The sequence below is a fragment of the Curcuma longa genome, chromosome 19 (assembly GCF_044706935.1).
Source record: "Curcuma longa cultivar G26 ecotype Majalengka, Jawa Barat chromosome 19, ITB_CL_G26_1.1, whole genome shotgun sequence".
Taxonomy (NCBI): domain Eukaryota; kingdom Viridiplantae; phylum Streptophyta; class Magnoliopsida; order Zingiberales; family Zingiberaceae; genus Curcuma; species Curcuma longa.
The window spans coordinates 4,781,092-4,804,647 of record NC_133879.1 but is presented as its reverse complement, the minus strand read 5'-3'; the positions used below and the strand labels follow the sequence as shown (position 1 = coordinate 4,804,647).

General features: G+C 35.2%; 1 protein-coding gene across 1 annotated transcript in view; it reads left to right on the top strand.

Annotated features, from left to right (window-relative positions):
• LOC141812586 (uncharacterized) overlaps nt 1-20,477 on the top strand; it is an 80,451-nt gene extending 59,974 nt beyond the window's left edge. Inside the window, exons 17-22 of the mRNA XM_074700594.1 lie at nt 1,795-1,944; nt 2,055-2,106; nt 2,196-2,233; nt 4,661-4,725; nt 12,662-12,713; nt 20,086-20,477. Coding sequence (XP_074556695.1) covers nt 1,795-1,944; nt 2,055-2,106; nt 2,196-2,233; nt 4,661-4,725; nt 12,662-12,713; nt 20,086-20,157 — 429 coding nt within the window. The 3' untranslated portion in view covers nt 20,158-20,477. The remainder of the gene's footprint in view (nt 1-1,794; nt 1,945-2,054; nt 2,107-2,195; nt 2,234-4,660; nt 4,726-12,661; nt 12,714-20,085) is intronic.
• Nucleotides 20,478-23,556: the final 3,079 nt, after the last annotated feature.

Sequence of the window (23,556 nt, the reverse complement as noted above, 5' to 3'; positions counted from 1 at the left end):
GCACTGCAGCAGCACCTGGCGATGGTGCCTTGATTCGAGCGTGCAGGAGGGAGGCAGTAGAGGTCATGAGGTACATGACTTGGGAAAAGCCAGGGCGAGTCGACTCCGTGTGCCCGAATCAGCGATGTGGGAACGTCTTCAGAACTTGCGATTGGGACTTGTGGTCGTATGACGAGAATCGAACCTTTTGCAGCGACATGTGCAGGTGGAGGCACGAGTTAGATCTATTTGCTAGAACTTGAGATCAATGTGTCCATAAATTGAGGCCAGTCCATAGAAAGATATCAAGGTCCTTAAATGAACAATTTGTTCACCTGTAAATATGCCTAATATGCTTACTTTAGCAGTGTGAAATTAAAAGGTAACTTTTTTACCTTCGAATCTAGAAAATTCAATTCTCTAGGAGTTTTTTTCGAGGAATAATTAAGATGTTACAGTGTGATAAAATCCTCATTATCTCTAAAAATCACTGGAAACAAAGTCTTAAAGCATGTGAAATATGTAGTAATTTTTGTTGTAGCAATTTATTTTGATTTGAGCTCTCCACAAGAATGTTTTCACGGGATGGCTGGCTGAATCTTCCCGGTGCATAATCCAAATCCCACGTTATAGTTGGTTCTAACTAGTGGTTCACGGGTTCCTTTCTGCAGAAACCACAATCGACCTATCTAGCAACAGTCTAGTTATGGTTTTGGTCCATCAACCTAGTTACAACTTAGGGCCGAGGCTAGTTCGGACTCGGCCCATGGTCAAGTTTATAATTATAATTCATGTTATCAAAGATTCGTGACGTAAATAATATATTATAATTGTGAGTAACAAGAAATGAATTCTTGGGAGAAGTGAAGAAAGTAGAGAAGTTATCAACTTATTAACTTTTTCTATGACAAATGAACTAATATTAGCTAACCCAAAATGTACTACAGAAAATTATTTATGGAATCAAGATTTTGGTGATCTTAAGAAAGATACAAATCTCTGCAAGATGAATAATCATGTCTAATTTCTCCACTTCAATATTTATATTTATGATCGGAAGTTGATGAAACACATTCTAATTATTTAATGACTGTATTTTGGTGTTCATTATTTAATACAAATTCTTTAAGTAATTGGTGATTTTGTTTATTTATTACATATTCCTTATGACTCTATAGTCAAAGGAATTCACTAGATACTTTCTAAACTTGCATAGTTTTAAACATACAAGTTCGATACTTCATACGTAATGCCTGTATATGTTTTTTTTTTTAAAATAGTGCGTGAATGTTCATTGTATATTCTGCACATACATAAAGACTGAATGCAGTTTTTTTCTTCTTTCCTATATGTTGTTTGGTTGTCTTAGTTAATATCTTTAGACTTATCCTAATATTTAACCCCCAATAATCTTCTTATATACTAATAACAATCTCTAATAGTTGAATTTCCTTCCAGTAGTTGCTTAAATTTCATTAGGAATATGCTTATGGCAAGTCTATTAGAATCTACTTGTGTTCTCATGTTGTTTTCCACGGAGAAAACGAAGTTGTAACCTCTGCCATGCAATCTTGATGTTTGATAATTTTGGAGCAATCACATAGTAAAATCCACTTATATGATGCCTGAAACTATTCATTTTGAATATTGTAGTCATTGGACATGCAGATACACAGGATTTATGATGCAATAATTGTTTAGCGATCCTTGTTGAAATATGATAAAAGATTCTCTAGTAGTTTCCTATAATATATACATATTCCATTTCTCTTTTGGCAGTATAAATCTTAGGTACTTCTATTTATCTACCTTCAGACACCGGGTCAACCTCCAATTGGAATTGGTAATAGCAATCCAAAGGAAGTCAACAACAGTAATTCAAAGGAAGTTGGCAACAACATATTACCTGCATCCATTCTCATGCCCCACCTGCAAAATCTTTTCCAACAAACATCTTTTCAACAAGTAACTCCCTTCATTTCAACAAATTCATGCTTACTTGTTGTAGAACCTACTTTTTTTTTTTTTGGTTTCTAGAATACCGATGTGTCTAAATGTTGAATTTTAATTACCAGGGCCTTATGACAAGTTTATTGAATAGCTTGCAGCAAAGTGAGATAATTGATCGTGAGTTTAACTATTACCATTGTGCTTTGGGAAGATAATTGAAATATAGAACATGCTGTTGAGGCTGTTCTTTCCTTTTTTTCCTGCAGTGCATTCTCAAGCTCAAAATGTGAAGGATGAGAAGTTGGTGAGTAATATGCAAAATCGAAAGCTACTGGCTTTACATTGTTACATCCATGGTTTAAAATTTCATTCCGTATCGGACGAAACGGATGAAATTTACCGTGATCCCATCTTTTTTTCTTTTTTTTTTTTCAAATTATTTTTTTTTAATTTTTTTAATATTTAAATTAAAATATTTATTTTTAATTAATATATTTTATATTTAAAAAATATCGAAATCATATCGGCACAATATGATATAGTACAGAAATTGTGTTGTTTCGGTTATAAATCAAATCTCTAATACGGCTTGAGATTTTAAACCATAGTTACATCTTTTGGGGGTGTTGGCTTTGGCATCTTCAGCCAATTATTTGTTATTTTCAGATTTGGAGAGGAACATTTTTTTCCACTTTCTCTATCTATTTTAGTCTTGCCTATTGTTTGCATTAGACAATTCTATTGAAATATCTTGTATAACTGGTCATTGAATTTAACTAGTCCCTTTAATCCCACATGGTTTGGTTAACTAGTCGACATAACACTCTTGAGTAAGGTTATGTGTCTTGGAGGTTTTCACTAAGGCATTTTGGAAGCTTCCCAAAAGTTTCATATTGTATTTGATATAGGGCAATCAGGGGCGGCTTAAGCTCACGGAGGGCCCTAGGCGAAATTTATAGGTTTCTCTAATTGGACCTTTTTCAACTAATAAATCTATTAAATTTGTATTTATATTTTTCCATTGTGCTGGGTCATATATATTTTGAATAATAGTTTTATCAGTATTATTATTTTTGAGATCTATTGATTTATTTTCTTCGGAATTAGTATTATCTTCTTCGTTTAAATTAAGACAAATTTCTTTTTGTTCTTTAGTATTATCTTTTAATTCAATTGATTTTTCATTTAAAATTTCAATTATATTATTTTCTGAATTTTGATTTTTATTATTAATAACAAATTTATCAAATGCACCTTTTTGAGATTCATTAAATTCTTCTATTTTTCTTTTTTTCATACGTTTTGTATGTCCAGAATCATATTTTTTAGTAGACATATTTATATTTAAATAATAATAGAAATTGAAAGATAAATATTTATTCTAATAATGAACTATCTACTAACAATTAATAATAGAACAGAAATAAATATTTATTTACTCTAATAATGAACTATCTACTAACAATTAATAATAGAACAGAAATAAATATTTATTTACTCTAATAATGAACTATCTACTAACAATTAATAATAGAACAGAAATAAATATTTACTTTAATAATGAACTATCTACTAACAATTAAAAATAAACAGAAATAATTTACCTTGGTAGTCCGTCAAACGATCCACTGCCCTCGAACGATTCGTCAAAAGACTCGTAGAACAGCTGGATCAAACACAAAAAATTACTATCTAAAAGCTAAATCTCAACAACAATAATATTGAAAAAAGTAAAAGAAACTACCGGATCGGCTTGACTGTTTGAGTAAACAGCAATCAGACGAACTGTAAACAGCAATCCGAAGAAGACGACCACAGACCACTCGACCAGAGGGGCGAGGCCCTCTCGGTTTTGCCGGCGAGGAAGACGGTCGAAGATTGAAGAAGAGGGCCACTGGCCAGAGGGCTGAAGGGCGAGCGGCGGCCGGCGAGCCTCGCAGTTTCGCCGGCGAGGAAGACGGCCAGAGGGGCGAGCTTGAAGCCTCGCGGAGTCGCGGTTTCACCGGCGAGGAACGGAGGAAGACGGCCAGAGGGGCGAGGCGGCGAGCCTCGCGGTTTCGCCGGCGAGGAAGACGGCCAGAGGGGCGAGCGGCGAGCCTCGAGGTTTCGCCGGCGTCGGCGAGGAAAACCGTCGAAGAAGACTAGAAGAGGGCTCGTCGAACGGACCGGACGGAGGTGCTCCGTGCTGTCTTGCGCCTCAGGGGCCCTCGCGTCGAAGAAGAGGTTTCGCCGGCGTCGGCGAGGAAAACCCTCAGGGGAGATCGCGTCGGCAGACGGCAGGAGATGAAGAGTCGAACGGCTGTCGCGAGATCGGCGTTGAGAGAACGGGAGAACTCGTCGAACGAGGAGAAGGAGAACGCGTCGAATCGAGGTCGAGGAGAGGGGAGATAAAGGGGATATCGGTATCGGGACGCGGCAAGATTTGATCGGATTTTAACCATTTATTATTTATTATCCCTAAATAATTTAAATTTTTTTGGGCCCCTTTTAATCCTGGGCCCTAGGCATAGGCCTTACCCGCCTATGCCTAAAGCCGGGCCTGGATATGCAATTTTTAATATTTTCAGTTAAAGAATGATTCATTCTTCTTGCAAAGGGGATGCATATGGATTATTCTGTTTCTGTTTCTGTTTAATAATGACTTGATCGTTGGTTCATCGCATTTTCAACTAATTAGTGTGGAGATTTATGTAAAATGCAGTTTGTTGCTGATTAAGATTTCTTTTAACAGCTGGATGCTGCAAATAGTGAAAGGGAACGGGTACTGCTAAGTACAATCTCAGAGCTACAAGCCAGGTAAATATCTTGTATTTTTGAAAGCATATTTTCCTACTCCATTTCATAGCTTGTAATTTAGATTTTAAATTAGATTGAGAATTTAAATTTTACTATAGCTATTGCAAAAGATTCAATAGGCATGAAACATCTCACAAGGAAATATTGAAATATGAACTCAGCAATTGAAATATAAATTCAATAATAACCATCTATAGCAATTAATTATTAATGAAAATGATTTTTTAATTAATATACACTTTTTAAAAGAAAAATTACTAAAGTTGTAAAGATACAATATAATATGGTATTGAAATTGTATCGTTTTGATCCAATATTGAAATTCTAGCAAAGCTCAAAATTTTAAACCTCTTGCTTGCATGTAAGCTTTTATCAAAGATAACAAATTTACTTCCTAGTTGCAGAAGTTGATAGTTTAGATTCAATCAGACGGCAGTGAGATAAGCAGAGTTACTATAACATTTTTAACATGAACGGACAATTAAACTGTGATGAAAATAAGTATTTGGAAGTATATTCTCTCCAATAACGGGAGACAACTATATATAGATAACAGTAACCCTAATATGATATGGGCCTTTGTATATGGGCCTTAACACCCCCCTTCAAACTCAAGGTGGAAGTGGAGGTTCTGAAACATTGAGTTTGAGTAAATGAAGCCGATGTTGCTCTCGAGTTTGTGCTTTAGTGAAAAAATCTGTCACTTGTAGTTCTGAGGGCACATACTGAAGAGCAATTGTTTTCTGATGACAATGAGACCGAGTAAAGAAAGCATCAACACCAATATGCTTTGTAAGTTCATGCTTCACGGGATCATTGGCAATCTGTATGGCTCCAGTATTGTCACACAGAAGAGGTGTAGGAGCATCACAAGAAATACGAAAATCTGCTAATAACCATCGAAGCCATACAATCTCTGAAGTGGTAGTGGCAAGTGCTCGAAGTTCTGCTTCTGTACTAGAACGAGATACAGCCACCTGCTTCTTAGACTTCCATGCAAGAGGAGAAGAACCAAGAAAAATGCAATAACCTGTGACAGAACGACGATCTGTTGGATCATTTGCCCATGTGGAGTCTGAGTAAGCATGAAGCTGAAGTGGACTATCACAAGCATAGAACAAACACTGAGAAGATGTCCCCCTTAAGTACCGTAGTACACGAAGCAAATGTCCAAAATGAATGGAAGTAGGGGCACTCACAAACTGACTCAGAATATGAACCACATGAGCAATATCAGGTCTGGTAACAGTGAGATAGACAAGGCTGCCTACAATACGTCGATATCGAGACGGATCCTCAAGAGGTGTACCATCAGAAGAACGAAGTTGTAAATGAAGATCCATAGGTGTCGCAGCTGTTCGACTATCTGTAATGCCAGAACTATGAATAAGGTCTTGTATGTATTTGGACTGAGAAAGATAGTAGCCATCTGCCGAATGTAATACCTCAATCCCTAAGAAATAACTGAGTGGACCCAAATCAGACATTTGAAATTGTTCACTAAGTCGCTTCTTCACACAAGAAATGTGTTCCACATCGTCTCCTGTAATCAACATATCATCAACATATAGAAGAAGCAAAGTGCGTCCACGTGGAGAGATGAATAAATAGAGCAGGATCATGATCACTAGGTAAAAACCCAGCAGCTTGTATCACAGATACAAAGCGCTCAAACCAAGCACGAGGAGCCTGTTTAAGACCATATAGAGCACGACGAAGGCGACAAACATGACCAGGAGGAGCATTAACACCTGGGGGTGGTTGCATATAAACTTCTTCATGCAAATCTCCATGAAGAAAAACATTCTTAACATCCATTTGAGAGATGGTCTAAGAAGAAGTAGCAACCACGGCAATAAGAGTACGAACAGTAGTCATATGAGCAACTGGTGCAAATGTCTCATCATAATCTCGACCTTGAGTTTGCTGAAAACCTCTAGCAACAAGACGAGCTTTGTATCTCTCAATAGAACCATCAGACTTGGTCTTAATTTTGAATACCCATTTAGATGTAATTGGCACTGCATGTGATGGTAGTGGAACAATATCCCAAGTGCCTGTACGATCAAGAGCAGCAAGCTCCTCAGACATAGCAAGTTGCCATTCCGGAATAGTAGAAGCTTCTTGGTAAGTGGATGGCTCGAGACTCACACATGTAAAACCATACTTGGCAGCGGGACCAATAGTAGCACGATCTCTTAAATTATATCTTGGACCAACCTGTAACTCATCAGGAACAGTCTGAGACTCATCAATATCATTAGAAACATCAACAGCAGGTGTATCAGGACTGGCCGTGGTGGTAGAACTAGATGGAGACACTGTGAGATTTATGGGACGACGATGGAATACACGTGTGATAGGTGGTTTAGGATGAAACGGAGGTGGTACCAGAGGAGGTGTAATCCCCTGTAAAGGTGGCGTGATGGAAATAGGAGCAGGAATGGGGTTAATATGATGAGTAGTGACATCATCAGAGGATGAGATAGGAGGTAGACACAGGAACGATGTGGATTCTGTGGGAGAATATGAGGGCTGAGTAGAGGGGTTATAAAAGAAAGGACGATCCTCAACAAAGGTCACATCGCGAGAGATACGCATGCGACGAGAAAAAGGATCATAACACCGATAACCTTTATGTTCAGGACTATATCCTAGAAAAACACACTCAAAAGATTGTGCAGTCAACTTAGTTCGCTCACGAGGTGCAAGCAAAACATAACAAGTACATCCAAAAACTCGGAGATGATCATAACTGGGAGAAGTATCAAAAAGAACTTCACCAGGACATTTTCCAGACAGTTTGGATGAGGGTTGTCTATTTATGAGATAGACAACAGTAGAAACAGCTTCACCCCAAAAATGAGAAGGCACAAAAGATGAGATCAACAGTGTGCGGGTAGTCTCTATAATATGACGATGCTTGCGTTCAGCAACACCATTCTGAGCATGAGCACCAGGACAAGAGAGCTGAGCAAGAGTGCCCTCAGATGACAAAAATTGACAAAAAATATCAGACAAATACTCTCCCCCAGAGTCAGAGCGAAAAACTCTAATAGGAGTAGAAAATTGTGTGTGAACCATGCGGACAAAAGATTGATAAATAGAACACAACTGAGAGCGATGTTTCATAAAATAAACTCATGTATATCGAGAATAATCATCAATAAAAATGACATAATATTTGTGACCATCCTTTGTAGGAAAAGGTGCAGGACCCCATATATCAGAATGAATAAGATCAAAATATCTAGTAGAATGAGAAATACTAGATGAATATGAGAGTTGTATTTGTTTTCCAAGTTTGCAACCCTTACAATGAAAACCAGACTCAATAGTTGTATGACCTAAACAACCTTTATTTATTAATGTGGACAGTCGAGACCCATAAAGATGACCAAGACGATGATGCCATTGGGCGAAGGAAGAACAAGCAGAACCCGATGTAGCGGATGACACACGAGCAGAAGTTTCAATGGAAGAAGGAAGACGCAAAGTATCCAAGATGTAAAGGCTAGGAACACCTTTATGGCGATGGCCAGCCCCAATCACTTTCCCGATTTGACGGTCATGAATAAAACAAGATGAGTCATCAAATCCAACAAAACAATTTTGGTCGGTAACTTGACCAACCGAAAGAAGATTCATGGATAACTGAGGTACAAAAGAAACATTGGGTACAGAAAAATAAGAATTGCATAGTGAACCCTGGTGAGTGATATGACAAGATGTACCATCAGCTGTCCGAATAGAAGCTCCATCAGTGACCGGCTTGCAATCGACCAACTGGGACTGATCAGATGTCACATGAAAAGAAGCTCCTGAATCAAGTGCCCAAGACGACGAAGGAGCATTAACAGATGAAGCAGCAACAATAGACTCTGAACCTCCAGGAGTGGAACCAGTACCACGACCACGAGCAGCACGACGTGCACGGTAGTCAGCCAACTTTTTTAGATGAATAGAAAAACAATTTTCTGGAAGATGACCAGTCTTGCCACAATGCTTACAGGGCTTTGAAGAGGAGCTTTTTGGTGCACTGATCCTCTGAGAAGCTGCTAACACACTATGAGATACAAATGCAGAAGAAGACATAGACTTGAGACGTGTTTCTTCTGCAAGTAAATCAGACAACGCCTGTGCCATGGTGAGATCAGAAGAATTGTGAAGCAATCGTGTACGAATAGAATCATATTCAGACCGGACTCCCATGACAAATTTGTAAATGAAAAACTTTTCAATAAACTTGTGTGCTGGGCAAGGATCAGTTGTACACTCTGGTATCATCGAAATCAGTGATCTCATCAAACGGTCAAAAGCAGAGTAGTATTCATCAATGGACATATCATTCTGCATAATTTCATGAGTTTGCTGCATGAGATTATGCAAAAGAGCACCACTATCCTGAACATAACGCTTCTTCAAGTTGTTCCATATATCCTTAGCTGTTTTGAACTTAGAAAGACTCATAATCATGGATTGTTTAGTACTATTGATCATAGCAGCCATCACTTTTCCATCATTAATATGCCATTCTGTTATTGCGGCTGCATTACTACCATCATTCTTAAGTACATGTGGAGATTCAATTAAGTGAAAATGTAAACCATAACCTCTTAATGCAGTCTCTACACAGAAAGCCCACTCTGGATAATTTTGACCATCTAGGGTGATATTAATAATTATTGCATTTATTGAAGACATGATAAGAATAACCTGGATAAATGGCGGCGGAATCTGTGGTGCCAACTGGACAAGTGGTAATAACTGTACAGAGAGATGGCAGTAACTTCTACAGCTGAACACCACACACTAGCAGCGAGATCTCCGATGACCAAAACAGGAAAGGAAAATAGAACAGAGGGTTTGACAGCGCCGAGGCGGCTTCAAGAGAAATAATGCAGAGTGGAGGCAGCGGAACGCGAGTGGAGGCAGCGGAACTCGAGGAGGAGAAGCCGTTGAAACACCGGCGACAACGTGCGCGGGTGGAGAAGAACCCCTTGTAACACCTGTATTATTTTTCCCTATTTTTATTATGATAAAGGTGCTTTAATTAAATAATAGAAGAGAGTTTGATTAAAATAAAATAAAATAGAAAGGAAAATTTGTCTTGCGGAGACGAATCCAACAAGACTGGTTTTAACTAAATCGGAGGTCGATTGATCACCGAACCAAGCAAACCAAGATTGAACCAAACTGAACCAAGTTAGTTTGGTTCATACTAGAAGAGGTTTTGATAAAATAAAATAGGCGAAATGATTCGTCTTGCAAATATGAATCCAACAAAATTAGTTTGGGTCAAATTAGAAGTCGTTTGGTTAGTGAACCAAGCGAACCAAAATTAAATCCGGTTCGCTACAGTAACAGATTCAATAAAACTTAGGTTTAACCGGGAAAAACGGATTTAATCGGTAAGGTTACTGTGCACTCCTCAAAATAACGCCGTGTGCACTGTTTCTCTCCCATGCCCGCGTGACCCGCGTCCCAGCAGCGACCGCGTCTTCCGAGTTTGGCGGAACCGAAGGACGCCGCCCTCGCGCCGCGTCCGTCTGCGAAAACGTCGAGTAGGCGGCCTTTAAAAGGCCGTGCGAGGGGGGAGTCGAGGCATCAACCCTTCCTCTGTTCTTCACCGCCGCCGCCGCTGAGCTCCTCTACACGTCCGACGCCGCCGCCGCTCGCTTTGCTCAAACCTCACCTGTGACCGCACAGACCAGCGCCGCCTTCTTCCTCGTCCAACTGACGCCTGCCGCCGACGCCAACGCCGCCGACCCGCCCGATCGCAGGCCTGCTCTTCTCCCGCAAACGCCGACAATAGAAGACAATTAATTAATTAGTTTAATTAATTAATTGATAGTTAATAATTAATTAATTAGTTAATCATTCATTAATAGTTAACTAATTAAGGTAAATCTATAAGTTATTGGTTTGTTAGTAACCGGTAATCAATTGATCAAATTAACGGATAGTTAATCATAGGATTAAATTAAGTTAGTTGAGTTTAATATTTATTCTGTTAATTGATTAAATTAATAGGTGATTAAGAAGTAATTAAGAGGAATTGAGAAGGGGTTTTCACGGAGACTCACACACCGTGGAGGGCACTTCGGCTAGAGCAAGCATAGAAGGTCATCGATTTCACAAATCCTAGCGTTAAAAACTTAGTGAATAAACAAGATAAAGTAAGTGCATCTCTCACCTGCAGTATGAGTAGTTCCGTTGTTTTCTGTGTTTTTTCATAAACATGATTTTGTTAAAGCATATGCATGATTTTGTTAAAGCATATGGTAGAATTGCATGGTATAAGAAGTAAGATATTGTAAGTGCATCTCTCACCTGCAGTATGAGTAGTTCCGTTGTTTCTGTTTTTCCATAGTATGATTTTATTAAAGTATATGCATGATTTTGTTAAAACATATGTAAATGGTAGAATTGCATGATATAAGAAGTATAAGAAAGGTATTTTACTTTTAAGAGGCGGGTATCGGGCACAAGGTTCGCCCATAAGAAATGCAAGGCATAAGGGATTCCGGGCACAAGGTTCGCCCACAAGGAAAGGAATCCAGGGCACAAGGTTCGCCCATAATGAATTCCGGGCACAAGGTTCGCCCATAAGAAAAGGAATTCAAGGCACAAGGTTCGCCTATATAAGAGATGTCTGCATTGATACCTCGCTGGGCCCAAAGAAGGATGGTTATTTATTTTCACTTATATATAGTATAAGTTTTCCCTCATCATTTATCAGCATTTTCTTTCATATAATAGCATATGTTATGACGAAGTTTTCTATGGTTTTTGTGAGTTAGATGATGTACTTACTAAGCATTGCTTATAGTTTGCATTCCTCATATTGCAGATAAAGAAAAAGAAAAGTTTTAGGAAAGAGGAGGCAGCTGGAAAAGTGTTTGATGTGTGGTGTCGGCAGGAACCGCGGAATAAGATCAAGAATTATATAAATGTTTATTTTATGTCCAAGAATTTATATTTATTTCTTTTGCTTCCGCATGATAAACAGAAAAAGAGAAGTTTATTTGAGTTATTTTATTTAATAAGTAAAAGTTAAGGAAAGTTTAAAGTACGTAACGTCTCCCTATTAGTATAAGAAAGAGGGGGACGTTACACCCCTGGTGCTTCTTCGGCCAAGACGAGCAGAGAAGAACAGGGTTTCTGCGCCTGGAGCAGCAGCAGCGGACGACGCTGCGTGAAGAGGATGAACAGGGTTCTGCGCGAAGAGGATGAACAGGGTTCTGCGCGTGGAGCAGCAGCAGCGGACGACACTGCGCGAAGAGGATGAACAGGGCGGGGATTTCTCTCCTCCACGCCGGAGCAGCAGCAGCGGACGGCGCTCGACGAAGCTCGCGATGGAGAGGATGAATAGGGCGGCGTAACCGCGATTTGGGAGAGAAAGACGCGCGGCGCGATTTGGGAGAGAAAGACGGCGGCGGTAGGGTTAGCCGGAAAAATCTAATCCCATCGCTCTGATACCATGTGACGAAAATAAGTATTTGGAAGTATATTCTCTCCAATAACGGGAGACAACTATATATAGATAACAGTAACCCTAATATGATATGGGCCTTAACATAAACCAGGGGCCATATGTATTTTGTCAATCAATATCCTTAACATAAACAATTTTTTTTATATTTTACATTATTAATCTTAGCTAGACATCTACTAGACAAAAGCATACCATGATTATTTTTCATCTAGGCTCTCATGCACAATAGTACACATTATTGCAATCATTTAATTGCATATTGTTTAAATTAAGTCTTACATGTATCATATGAATGTTAAATTTGTCATATTTTTATACATGTATTATTTGGTGATGTTGTATCTAGGGGACCTAATATTTGTCATATATACACTTGTATTATTTGGTGATGTTGTATCTGGGGGACCTAATATTAGTTGATTAATCTTTCTGCTGCAGGATGATTACTCTTACTGATGAGCTTACTTTAGTAAAGCTGCAACATATTCAGGCAAGTGGGACTGTTATATTAGAATAACTATGTCATCAACTGATCATGTTGATACAGATATCTAATACATGATCGATTTTACCACATTATCTTGAGTCTTATTCTCACTATCATAGCCAATTAGCTATTTCTATCTAATATAAGATGCTAATGCAATGAATCCATTGTTACTGACAGTGGCAGTTATAGATAGATTGTGATTATGCTTAGTGGAGTTTTGTTCTTGTTATTTGTTATTTTTACCAAGAAGGCAATTAGATACTTCGACACATAAGGTTAGAAGTTATTTTCTCATTTATGCTCATTCTACCCTAAAGAAAGGGAAATATATAGTGTGATTTTCTGTTGTTTTTTAATTAATATGGAGTGTAGGGTAGTAAAAGGTCATACCTTTCTTTCAGATTATATAAACATGGAGATATAGACTACCTTAAATTACTCTTGTTTATTTTTGTGTTTCTACTATTCTATCATGTGAATTGAAGATTCTAACATTTGGTTTATGATAGAGGTGGTCTTACATTCTATACGCATTATATTTGTAGGTGTTAGTATGTGTTTAAGATGACAATTTTTTCAACTTTGTTAGTGCATGTTTAATATGCTAGATTTTTCAGACTAGTGTCGGAGCAATCTCTAACCACATCCAATGGTATCACTAGCACTTGTAATCTCAAAGGTGGTTTAAGCGTAGAGGTTGTTCGAACTTGGAATGGTCTATTTTGGCCTTGATATTGGGTGAAAAAGTTTACATAGGTGACACAAATTATATAAAGATGATAGAAAACATAGTAAACATTAGATTATTCAAAGATTTAATCTCAAGTTTATTTTGTTTTGCGGCAACTGAACATATTAAATATTTGATGCAAAATTTTTACGACTTTTCTCAACAAGGCTTAAAATTTCGAGCCGTGTTGGAGTTTCAATTGTAATCGAAACGATACGGTTTTGGTATGCATCGTACTATGTAGATACAATTTTGATACTTTTTTAAATATAAAATATATTAATTAAAAAATATTATTATAATATTGGATTGCTATAAATACTTACTATTAGGTTAAACTAATATTTTAAAAATTCGGATGGAATAAAAGTGTTAACTAAAATCTAGACATCATGATTATGATCAAATAGGTTTAAATTAAATTGAATTAAATCCGTTAAAAATTAAATTAAATTTATATATAGAATACTTTAGTTCAAATTGCAGTAACATTTAGGAATTATATTATATTTAATTTTTTAATCTTTTCTAGCTATCTTTCTCCTCTATCTTTAAAAAGATAATTTTCCTTTAGAAAGGTTTTTTTTTAACTTTTCTATTTGTCCATGTGAAAGGTGAAGGAGAAAGAAATTAATAGAGAAAAAAATAACATTCTTAAGGAGGAAAGGAATTTAAAAAAATTAATATAGAAGAGAAAGGAAAAAGAATTAAGAGGAGAAAGAATTAACAATCTGAAAAAATAAAAATGAAAAGAAATTAACAGTTAAAAAGAAATAAAGAAAATATACAATGGTCATACGCGAGGCCACGGGGTCTTGCGCAGGGCCTCTCATGTGATATTGCTGGTGTCAGTGTCGTGTCGATCGGCGGCCGAAACAATAAATTCCGCCTATGCCAACTGATACTGCATGAGATTTTAAACTCTATTGCATAGTAAATGACATATATTGAGATTGAAATACATATTTTATAGTGACTAGTGTCATTTATGTTATCTATCTTAAGGAAGAGATTGCTTAAGTTGCATTTGACAATATAAGTTGCATATGAAATGAAGACCTATTGGAACATCTACATATATTCTATAGCCTTCTTGTAGATGAGTTTGCTTAGGTTGGGGAGAATATTTCATATGGTGACTTAGTACAAAAATTTAGTACTTCACTACCTTATTTGTTTTATCCTTTAATGAAGTCTCTTCTACTTATAAGAATGAAGCTATTGTATATCTGTTTGAAGGAAACAATGTTAATTCTAATCCAGATCCAAATTCTTAAAGAATGTGCAGTGTTACGAGTGCAATACATGTTTATAATGGACAGAATTGTCCAGACAAATAGGCAAAGACTTGTGACAAATTGCAGATAATTGAATTTGAGATGCTATTGTACGTTCAATAGCTGGGTATATATATTCATCTTATAGAATATATGTTTGCATCGGTAGGGAGATACTTGTTTAAGATTTTTGATGTAGTGATCAATGCCATGAGGTGGAGGTTTAGGGCATTGGCACAGTTAGACAGTTTACTTGGAGAATAACATTTCTTGGGTCAGGCTACCTTTGTTCCAAAACTGAGGTGATTTGACTAAAGGTAAATTCGAGGTTAATATTAGGAAGCTAGTGAATTTCTGGTAATGATCTGTGGTAGCTAGATTCTCATGACAAAAAGATTGTAAAATGATCAGACATGAGATGATTCACATGATAGGTAGATTCACATGAAAAAAAATGATTGTAGAATGAAAAGACATCCTAAAGACGAGAGATGATTCACATGATTTTCAAAATCAATCAATTCCTACCTAGATTGGCCGAGTTGGACTGTGATTAGCCGACATAATAAATTGTTTGATTTCTCAACTGAAACCAAAATTAAATTTTAAAAAACCTATAAATTTGACTAGAAAATAAGAAAAAATCAATTAATGGACACAGAATATGATTCGATTAAGAGGATATGGTTTGAAATAAAATAGAACCAACTGACAAACTTCTTACTGTCTCTAAAAAAGCTTCATAAAAAAATTAAGAGATGAGATAAAATGGTGAGAGAGAGATTGAATGAGTATTTATTGGTGAGGAAGCAACATGCCTTCAATGCCTTCAACACTTGCTCACTTTGACATCCATGCTTGCAGAATAAGGTATTGGCATTGAGGATTAAAGTGAAATAGAGAGATAAGGATATATTAAGGATAAAACTAATAAATGTGGATGCAATGAAAGAAAAGATATGTTACTAAATTATTTTCAACTTATGTAACAATAAATAATAATAAAATAAAAAAGGAATAAATTATAAAAGAAAGTTGACAAAACTTGGAACAACCTACACACAAATCGAGTATCAAAATGTACTAAATATTGGAATATATAATTAGGTTAAAGCTGATAAGAAATATAGGGAGGAATTAATTTAAGTGATTTAGTCAAATAATTCAAGATACATTCTAATTATTTTTAAGTATAATTATTGCACTGATAATTAAAATTCCATGTTTGATAAGAATTTACTTAAATATTAAAGTTTCACCTCTTAATAAAACACTTGGCTACCAAATTATGATTTATACAACAATAACAACAACTAACCCTTATCCCACTAGGTGGAATCCGTTATATAAATCCTTTTATGCCATTAGACTCTATCCCCTACTATATCATCATTTATATTTGAATAAATTTTATTTTATTTTATTGTTGCTAACCAAGTTTTTTTTTAATCTTTTTCTTCCTCGTTTGATATGCACATTTTTTATAGTTTTACATCGCCTAACTAGAACATTTATTGGTCGTCTAAGTACGTATTTGTACCATCTTAAATGTGTCTCCCTTAGTTTTCTCTCAATAGGTGCAACCCCGACTTTTTCTCTAATATTGCATTTATTATTCTGTCCATCCTTATATATCTGCATATCCATCTTAACATTTTCATCTCTGCAACTCTTATCTTCTACTCATGTGTTTAAGTCATAGCCTAACATTTAGTTCCATACAATATAGCATGTCTGACTACCATTTTGTAAAATTTTCTTTTAAATCTTAGAAGTATTTTATATTCACAAAGAACACCTGATGTTCTCCTCTATTTCAATCATCCCGTTTGTATTTTATATAAGACATTTCTCAATCCTTCCATCATTTTGTAAAAATGATCTTAAATATTTAAAACTCTTAATTACAGACAATTCGTCATCTCCTATCTTAACAATTATCTTATTACGTTCAATATTACTAAATTAAAATTTCATATATTTTATTTTTACTCTATTGAGCCTAAAACCTTTCACTTTTAGCGTTTTCTGTCAAAATTCGAGTTTAGCATTTAACAAACAAGATGCACTGAGTGAGTTTATTTATGATTAGTGTAAAAAGATAGAGACTTAGAGTTGATCCTTAATATAACCTTATCTTTATGGGAAATATTTCAGTTAATCCGTCTGAAGTTTTTACTCTTATCATTACATTCTTGTACATATCCTTAATTAGTTTAATATATGTTATGTTAACTCTTTTTTTTAGAATTCTCCATATACTTTTTCTTGGTACTTTATCATAAATATTTTTTAGGTCGATGAATCCCATGTGTTTATGTCTTGCTTTTGTTTTTGATACTATTCAATTAGTTGTCTGAGAAAATATATAGTTTCTATTGTCGACCTTCCAGGTATAAATCCAAATTGATTTTCACTCACCGTGCTCTCTTTATTCTTTCTATTATTTTTCTCAAAGTTTCATAGTATGACTCATTAGTTTAATACCTCTATGGTTTGTACAATTTTGTACATCTCGTTTATTATTATACAAGAGAACTAGAGTACTTACCCTCCGTTGATGTTTTTTTAATTTTCAATATCAGATTGAATAATTTTGTAAGACATTCAATACTTTGTTTCCCAAGACACTTCTATACGTCTATCGAAATATTATCTGGTCCAACTACTTTTCTATTTTACATCCTATTTAAAGCTTGCTTTGCTTCTAAAATTTGAACTTTACGATAAAAATTTAAATTTCTATACTTATGTGACCTATTTAAATTACCTAAGTTAAGTTGGTCACCTAAACCTTAATTAAAAAATTGATGAAAATATCTCTTCAATCACTCTTTTATTTTATCATTTACTAATATCTTATTGCATTCATCTTTAATATATCTTATTTGGATAAGATCTCTTGTCTATTTCTCTCTTGCTTTAGTTATTCTGTAAATGTCTTTTTCTCCTTCTTTTGTATTCAATTTTTGATATAAGCATTTAAAAATTTTATTCTTAACTTCATTCACTGCTTTTTTAACCTCTTTCTTGGCTATTATATATTGTTCGTTTTTTCCTTCACTTTCTCCTGTACTTTTTCATTCCACCACCAAGATTTTTGTTGGTGCACGTCTCTTTGACTCACCGAGTACACTTTTGACTACTATTTTCAACTTTGATATCATTTTATCTCATATCGTATGAGTTGTCATATATTTCTTTTAATACTTATACTCATGCCCTCTCCTTAAATATATTTTATTTCTTATCCTTTAATTTCCACTACTTAATTCTTGAAATTGTATATATTTTTCTTCTATTGATACTATTGCTTGAGGTGTATATTCAATACTACTAACCTTTGTTGGGTAGTTAAATTTTTATCAAAGATGACCTTGCAATCTTTACAAATCTTTTTATTATTCTTCTTAACCATAAGAAAGTCAATTTGCGATTTATTATTCTCATTTTTTGAACATGATCAAGTGTTCTTCTCTTTTCTTTAAAAATATATTAGCTAGTATAAGATCATATGATATCGTAAAATTAATATAGTTTTTCCTTCTTCATTTCTTATTCCAAACTTATAACCCATGCACACTATCATATTCCTTATTTTTCCCTCCTACGTGCCCATTTAAGATCTTCTCCTATGAAAATTATTTCAGTTTGAGAAATATTTTGTAATATCTCATCTAGATTGCTCTAAAATCTAGATTTAGTGTGTTCATCTAAACCCACTTATGATTTATACGAGAAGAAAAATGAAAGTACATAAAGTAATAAAATATTGATGATAAAGTATTACTAATTAATAAAGATATTAAGATTTATAAATTTCAAAATGAATTACTAGTTGGGATTTAATTATAAATCTAGTTCTAAATGATTCTTGAGTATATATATTGTATATTTTTTAATACATAGATATTTTACCAATTAAATTGTGTTTTACAATGACCACCAAATTATCTAATTTGATTTGCACAACTCATAAAACAATTGAAAGTATTATTTAACTTGTTTTTTAATAATAACGATTATTGAATCATACATTTTTGTTTGGAAAAAGAAACTTTCCTCATTTTCTTATTTCTATATTTTTAGTTTAATTTCTTTTTTATCCTACCAATTTGATACCACTGATATTAACATTTGTTTACTATCCAACCCAATATTATGAACTATTGTGATGGGTACCAAATGTATAATGATTGTTGAACAATGCACGTATGTATTTTAGGACACCAGACGACTAAAAGAGCAGATGTGTTACTTATCAGTGAGGGATCAAGGGAATCTCCTATGTGATGTCATTGATTGGGTCAGCTGCACATGAGTTCTACCAAGGTGGTATTAACAACATGGATTTATATGATTTTAGTGGTTGTGAGGAGTTGATTGCCTTGAGGATCAGCTTGGAGTACAAAATGGAATTGTCCAAGATGGAGCAGTGGAGCAGCATTTTGCTGGAGGAATTGTCAAGTTTTTTTATTGACTTTTCTAGGGATTTTGGCAGGTACACCTATCAAGCCCTGCTGCTGCTCCATACCAAAAAAAACATTTCTAGGCTTTTATTTGGTGGATGACTGAAAAAGATTGATTTTTTTGGTGGTTATGGATTCACTCACTAATTGAATGTTCTGAACCTAGTAGATGCCTTAGGGGTTTGGAGGTGTTGGTCTACCATATTGCTTATTAGTGAGTTTTTCCCTTCTTCTTTGGTAGAGATTTTGGTACCTGTTGACCATTAAAAGGAAAGGTTCTTCTTTGTTTCTCCATCGGTGTTGTGACATGAGTCCATGGTAGATTGAGAACTTTTGAGCGAGGTGTGAGTATCAATTTGTTCAGTTTTCATTGGATTTTTATCTTATTTTATGTAGACCTTGATACTCTTTTTGAAGTAGACGTACGTCAAACCATATTAAAGTTTTTTTGTGGGTTTGTGTTCTCAACTAAGAAAAATAAAGATTTTATCATGTAGCCTTCTGGTCAACCTGATTTAGTATTCTAGAGATTTGGATTTGGATCTTAATTTACCATGTGGCTTATGAGCTGATTCAAGAAAGTGATGTGAGAGTGGTTTCTAATATCATTCAGATGTACAATTTGGTTCGAACAAATATTTATATTTTTACTGAAATGAACTTTTTGGTAAATTTACCAATTATATGGGTGAAAGTTTGAGTTATAATGCAGTTATACAACTTCCTTATTTTGCACATAGAGCATACTTCTTAAGTAACCAAACAAGGGTACAAGGACCATAACATAACAGTGTGAAGAGAACACGACCATGAGATCGAATGTATACTTATTTTCATTTTACTCTTTTCTATCACTTGGATCAATATTTAACCATTTGGTTTCTTACGTATTTCAGTTGCAACATGAGTTACATGCATTGTATAATGAGGAAGATGACAAAAGAAATAAAGAACTAGAGGAAACCTGATCTAATTCCTACATTCTGTGGATTCTGGATCATGCTGTCATGCCAAATATAAAGATATTCCTGGCTGAGATCTTGCCCATACTTTGTTGGTTCACGATTTCATGTTATATATCTTAAGGTCTAACCAAAAGCAGCCACGGCAGGGATGAATTTCTAGGCTCTCACAACATATGGCTTTGGCATATTGTCGCTAGCAAGGTCCAGATATGCTATATTTGGCAAGGCCACCTGGCTTTACAAAATGGTCTGGAGCATCATGCGCAATGTTGCTGTTTTGTTCTCAGTGATTCAACTTTATTGGTTAAATGTTGCTGGACTGTTTTACTTAGTATTTGCACAATGCTGCAAGGCTCCTTTTTTTTTTTTCTCTTTTATAAGTTCTTTATTGCTTTGATTGTATGTATGTTTTTTGAAGTTAAGAAGATTGAAGATCCACAAGCAGATAAAACTGCTTTTACATGTCTTTGTTTATTGTATGCAACCGCATTGCATTGCGATTGTGGTAATCATTTTGAAATTTGTTTGCTTTATCACAAACGATTGTGGTGATCTTTCAGCTCTTGAGATATGATTTTGCATAATGCTTAAGGTCACTATATGAAAATAGGCTGTTTCTTTTTCTTATTTAAGATGGTAGCAATACTAGGCGTGTAAAAACACACGGTGGGTTCCCTGTGAAATTGGATGGCAGCAAAGAAGTAAGCGAATTCATGTGAAATAAAAATGCCTGTTATTTATCTGAAAATTAGAGAGATGAGTGCGAAATTAGGGGCTTGGAGGACACTCTTGAGTGAGGAGCATTGAATGGCTGCAGATGCAATCATGGAGACAGTTCGGTGATGCTACATTCTGAAACGAAATCTAGGGATGAGGTGGACACCGAAGTGTAGAGGAACAGATGACACTGCAAACATAGGATCTTGATGCATGTAATGAGCCAAAAACTTGAGACAAGGTCAACTCTAAGTGCATGGATTATTGATGAAGTTGGGGAATTGAAGGTATGAAATGTTGGATTGGTAGCATGTTAAAGCGGGGAGTGAATAGCATGAAAAAATAAATTGAATAAAAATACATATAAGATTAAACACCACAATATTAAGCACACCATAGACATAAGATACAACTCCTAAATTATTACTTTACGAATTTGTAAGACTGTTACGTGCATGAGGGGGTAAATTTCGATCCTTCGATTATATCATAGAAAACTAACAGCGGAATTAAAAACATAAAAGATAATGACACATGAATTTACTTGGTTTTCAACTTTCGAGGTTCGTACATTCAAGATTTATGTATGGGAAGTGTCCGTCCACTAGTAGTTTCCTTTTTAGAATTCTTTCTGGAGGCGGACAAATTCGTCTTACAATCAAAGTATAATGGAAAATATAAAGCGTAAAGAGTAAGGTACATTAGCACAAACACTTGAATTGAGCCGATTTGGAAGTCTTAAGCGCCGTACACTCCTCTTGGAACTCCTTCAGTCGCATAGGCTTCGATCGCATTCATGAGCACAATAGAATCTGAGAGTATTTGTCAGTTGATTGATTTTTGATGCTGCTCATCGAGGCCTTATAAAGACTCTTCCGAGAGCTCGGATTCCTTTCCAAGCATTCTGGACCAATATAATCTGATATGACATGCTACTCATTGAGGCCTTATAAAGACTCTTCCAAGAGCTCGAATCCTTTTCCAGGTGCCCTGGACCGATTCAATCTGATATGACTCCTTCAGTCTTATCTAAACCAATTCTCATCCTGATCTAGGCGCCTAGACCATTCAGGCGCCTAGAATGAGATCCGAGCATCTAGAGCTATCCTGGTCCAGGTGCTTGGACCATACTTGGATGCTTGGACTGTCCGAGCGCTTGGAATATGATCTGAGTACCCGGAGCTGGTTCAACACGATTTGACATGAGTTGACTCTGAACTTTGGTTTAACTACTTCTGTTTGCTTCTCTCATACTTTTTTAGTCTTACTTCCATCTTCTGATTTCTGCAAGATAAGCATCTAACAAATATTCAATCAACCTAAACTTAATTGTAGTTTGTCTAACTTATTAAGCTTACTTAAGTCTTACCTTGTATGTCTAACTTACTAGACTAATCTAAGCATTACTCTCCTAGAATTTTCTTTTGTCAAACATCCGATCACCCTTGATCTACTTGGATTTACTCTTACCTAACCTCCAGTTTAGATTAGTCACTCGGTAGACTTCCCACTTGTTAAATTTTTAGTCACCCTTGACCTGCTTGGACTTCTTACTCAACATTCGATCCTCTAACTCCCAAGACTTTACTTTCGATGTCCGGCCCTCGCTGACCACCGACCTGCTAGATGTCTGGTCCACTGTCCTTTTAGACTTTCCACTTGATGTTCTTGATCTACCAAGATTTTTTATCCAATCTCACTGATCAAGACTTTCTTATCTAATTTCCAATTAGGACTTTTCCTTGTTGGTCATTTGGTCAACTTTAACTTGACTAGACATCACTCACATCCAAATATTACGTTCTATTTGGATCAACCCTTAGTCAAACTAACTAGATTTAGTTATATTGTTAAACATCGAAACCTAGAGGGAGATTATAATTTCTCCCTTTTTGATATTTGATAATTTTTAAGTTAAATTGTAGGTTAGGATTTTAACACTCTCGGAGATTACTAGGTTATTTAACTTAAGTTTTCATTCTTTTCCTTGTCAATCATTAAAAAATATTGTACAAACAATTTAAGGTTTTTCTATGGTCAAAACTAAGTCTAGCCATTTCTTAAAAGACCATAGTAAATTTTAAAATTTTATAAAATAATTTTCAAAGAAGGTTTTCAAAAGATTTTTTAAAAGGATTTTCAAAATGAAGTTTTTGAAATGTTTTTCAGAAAGTAGATGCTTTTAAAAAATTATTTATTATCCTTTCAATCAGGATCTCCCCTTTAATCTAACATGTCCTCAGGGCTCCTTGTTAATTACAAAGCAAACTACCTATGTGTCTTAAGGTTTGACCCAAATTAAAAGAATAATTTTTAAAATTATTTTGAACATAACTTTAAAATATATTTTCAAAGAGTTTTTCAAAGATTTATAAAACTTATTTTTTAAAATATGTTTGATCTTTTAATTTAAACCTTCCTCTTAATCTGACACTTTCTTAAGGCTCCTTATTAACTACAAGATAAACTCCCTATGTGTCTTAGAGGTTGATCCAAATCAAAATAACAATTAACTTATAGTTCTAAAAATATTTTCAAAACATGAATTTTTATTTGATTTTTAAATTTGAATCTCTCTTTAATCTGATACTTCTTTAGGGCTTCTTATTAACTACAAAGCAAACTCCCTATATATCTTAAGAGTTGATTCATGTCAAATGAATAATTTATAAAATAATTTTCAAC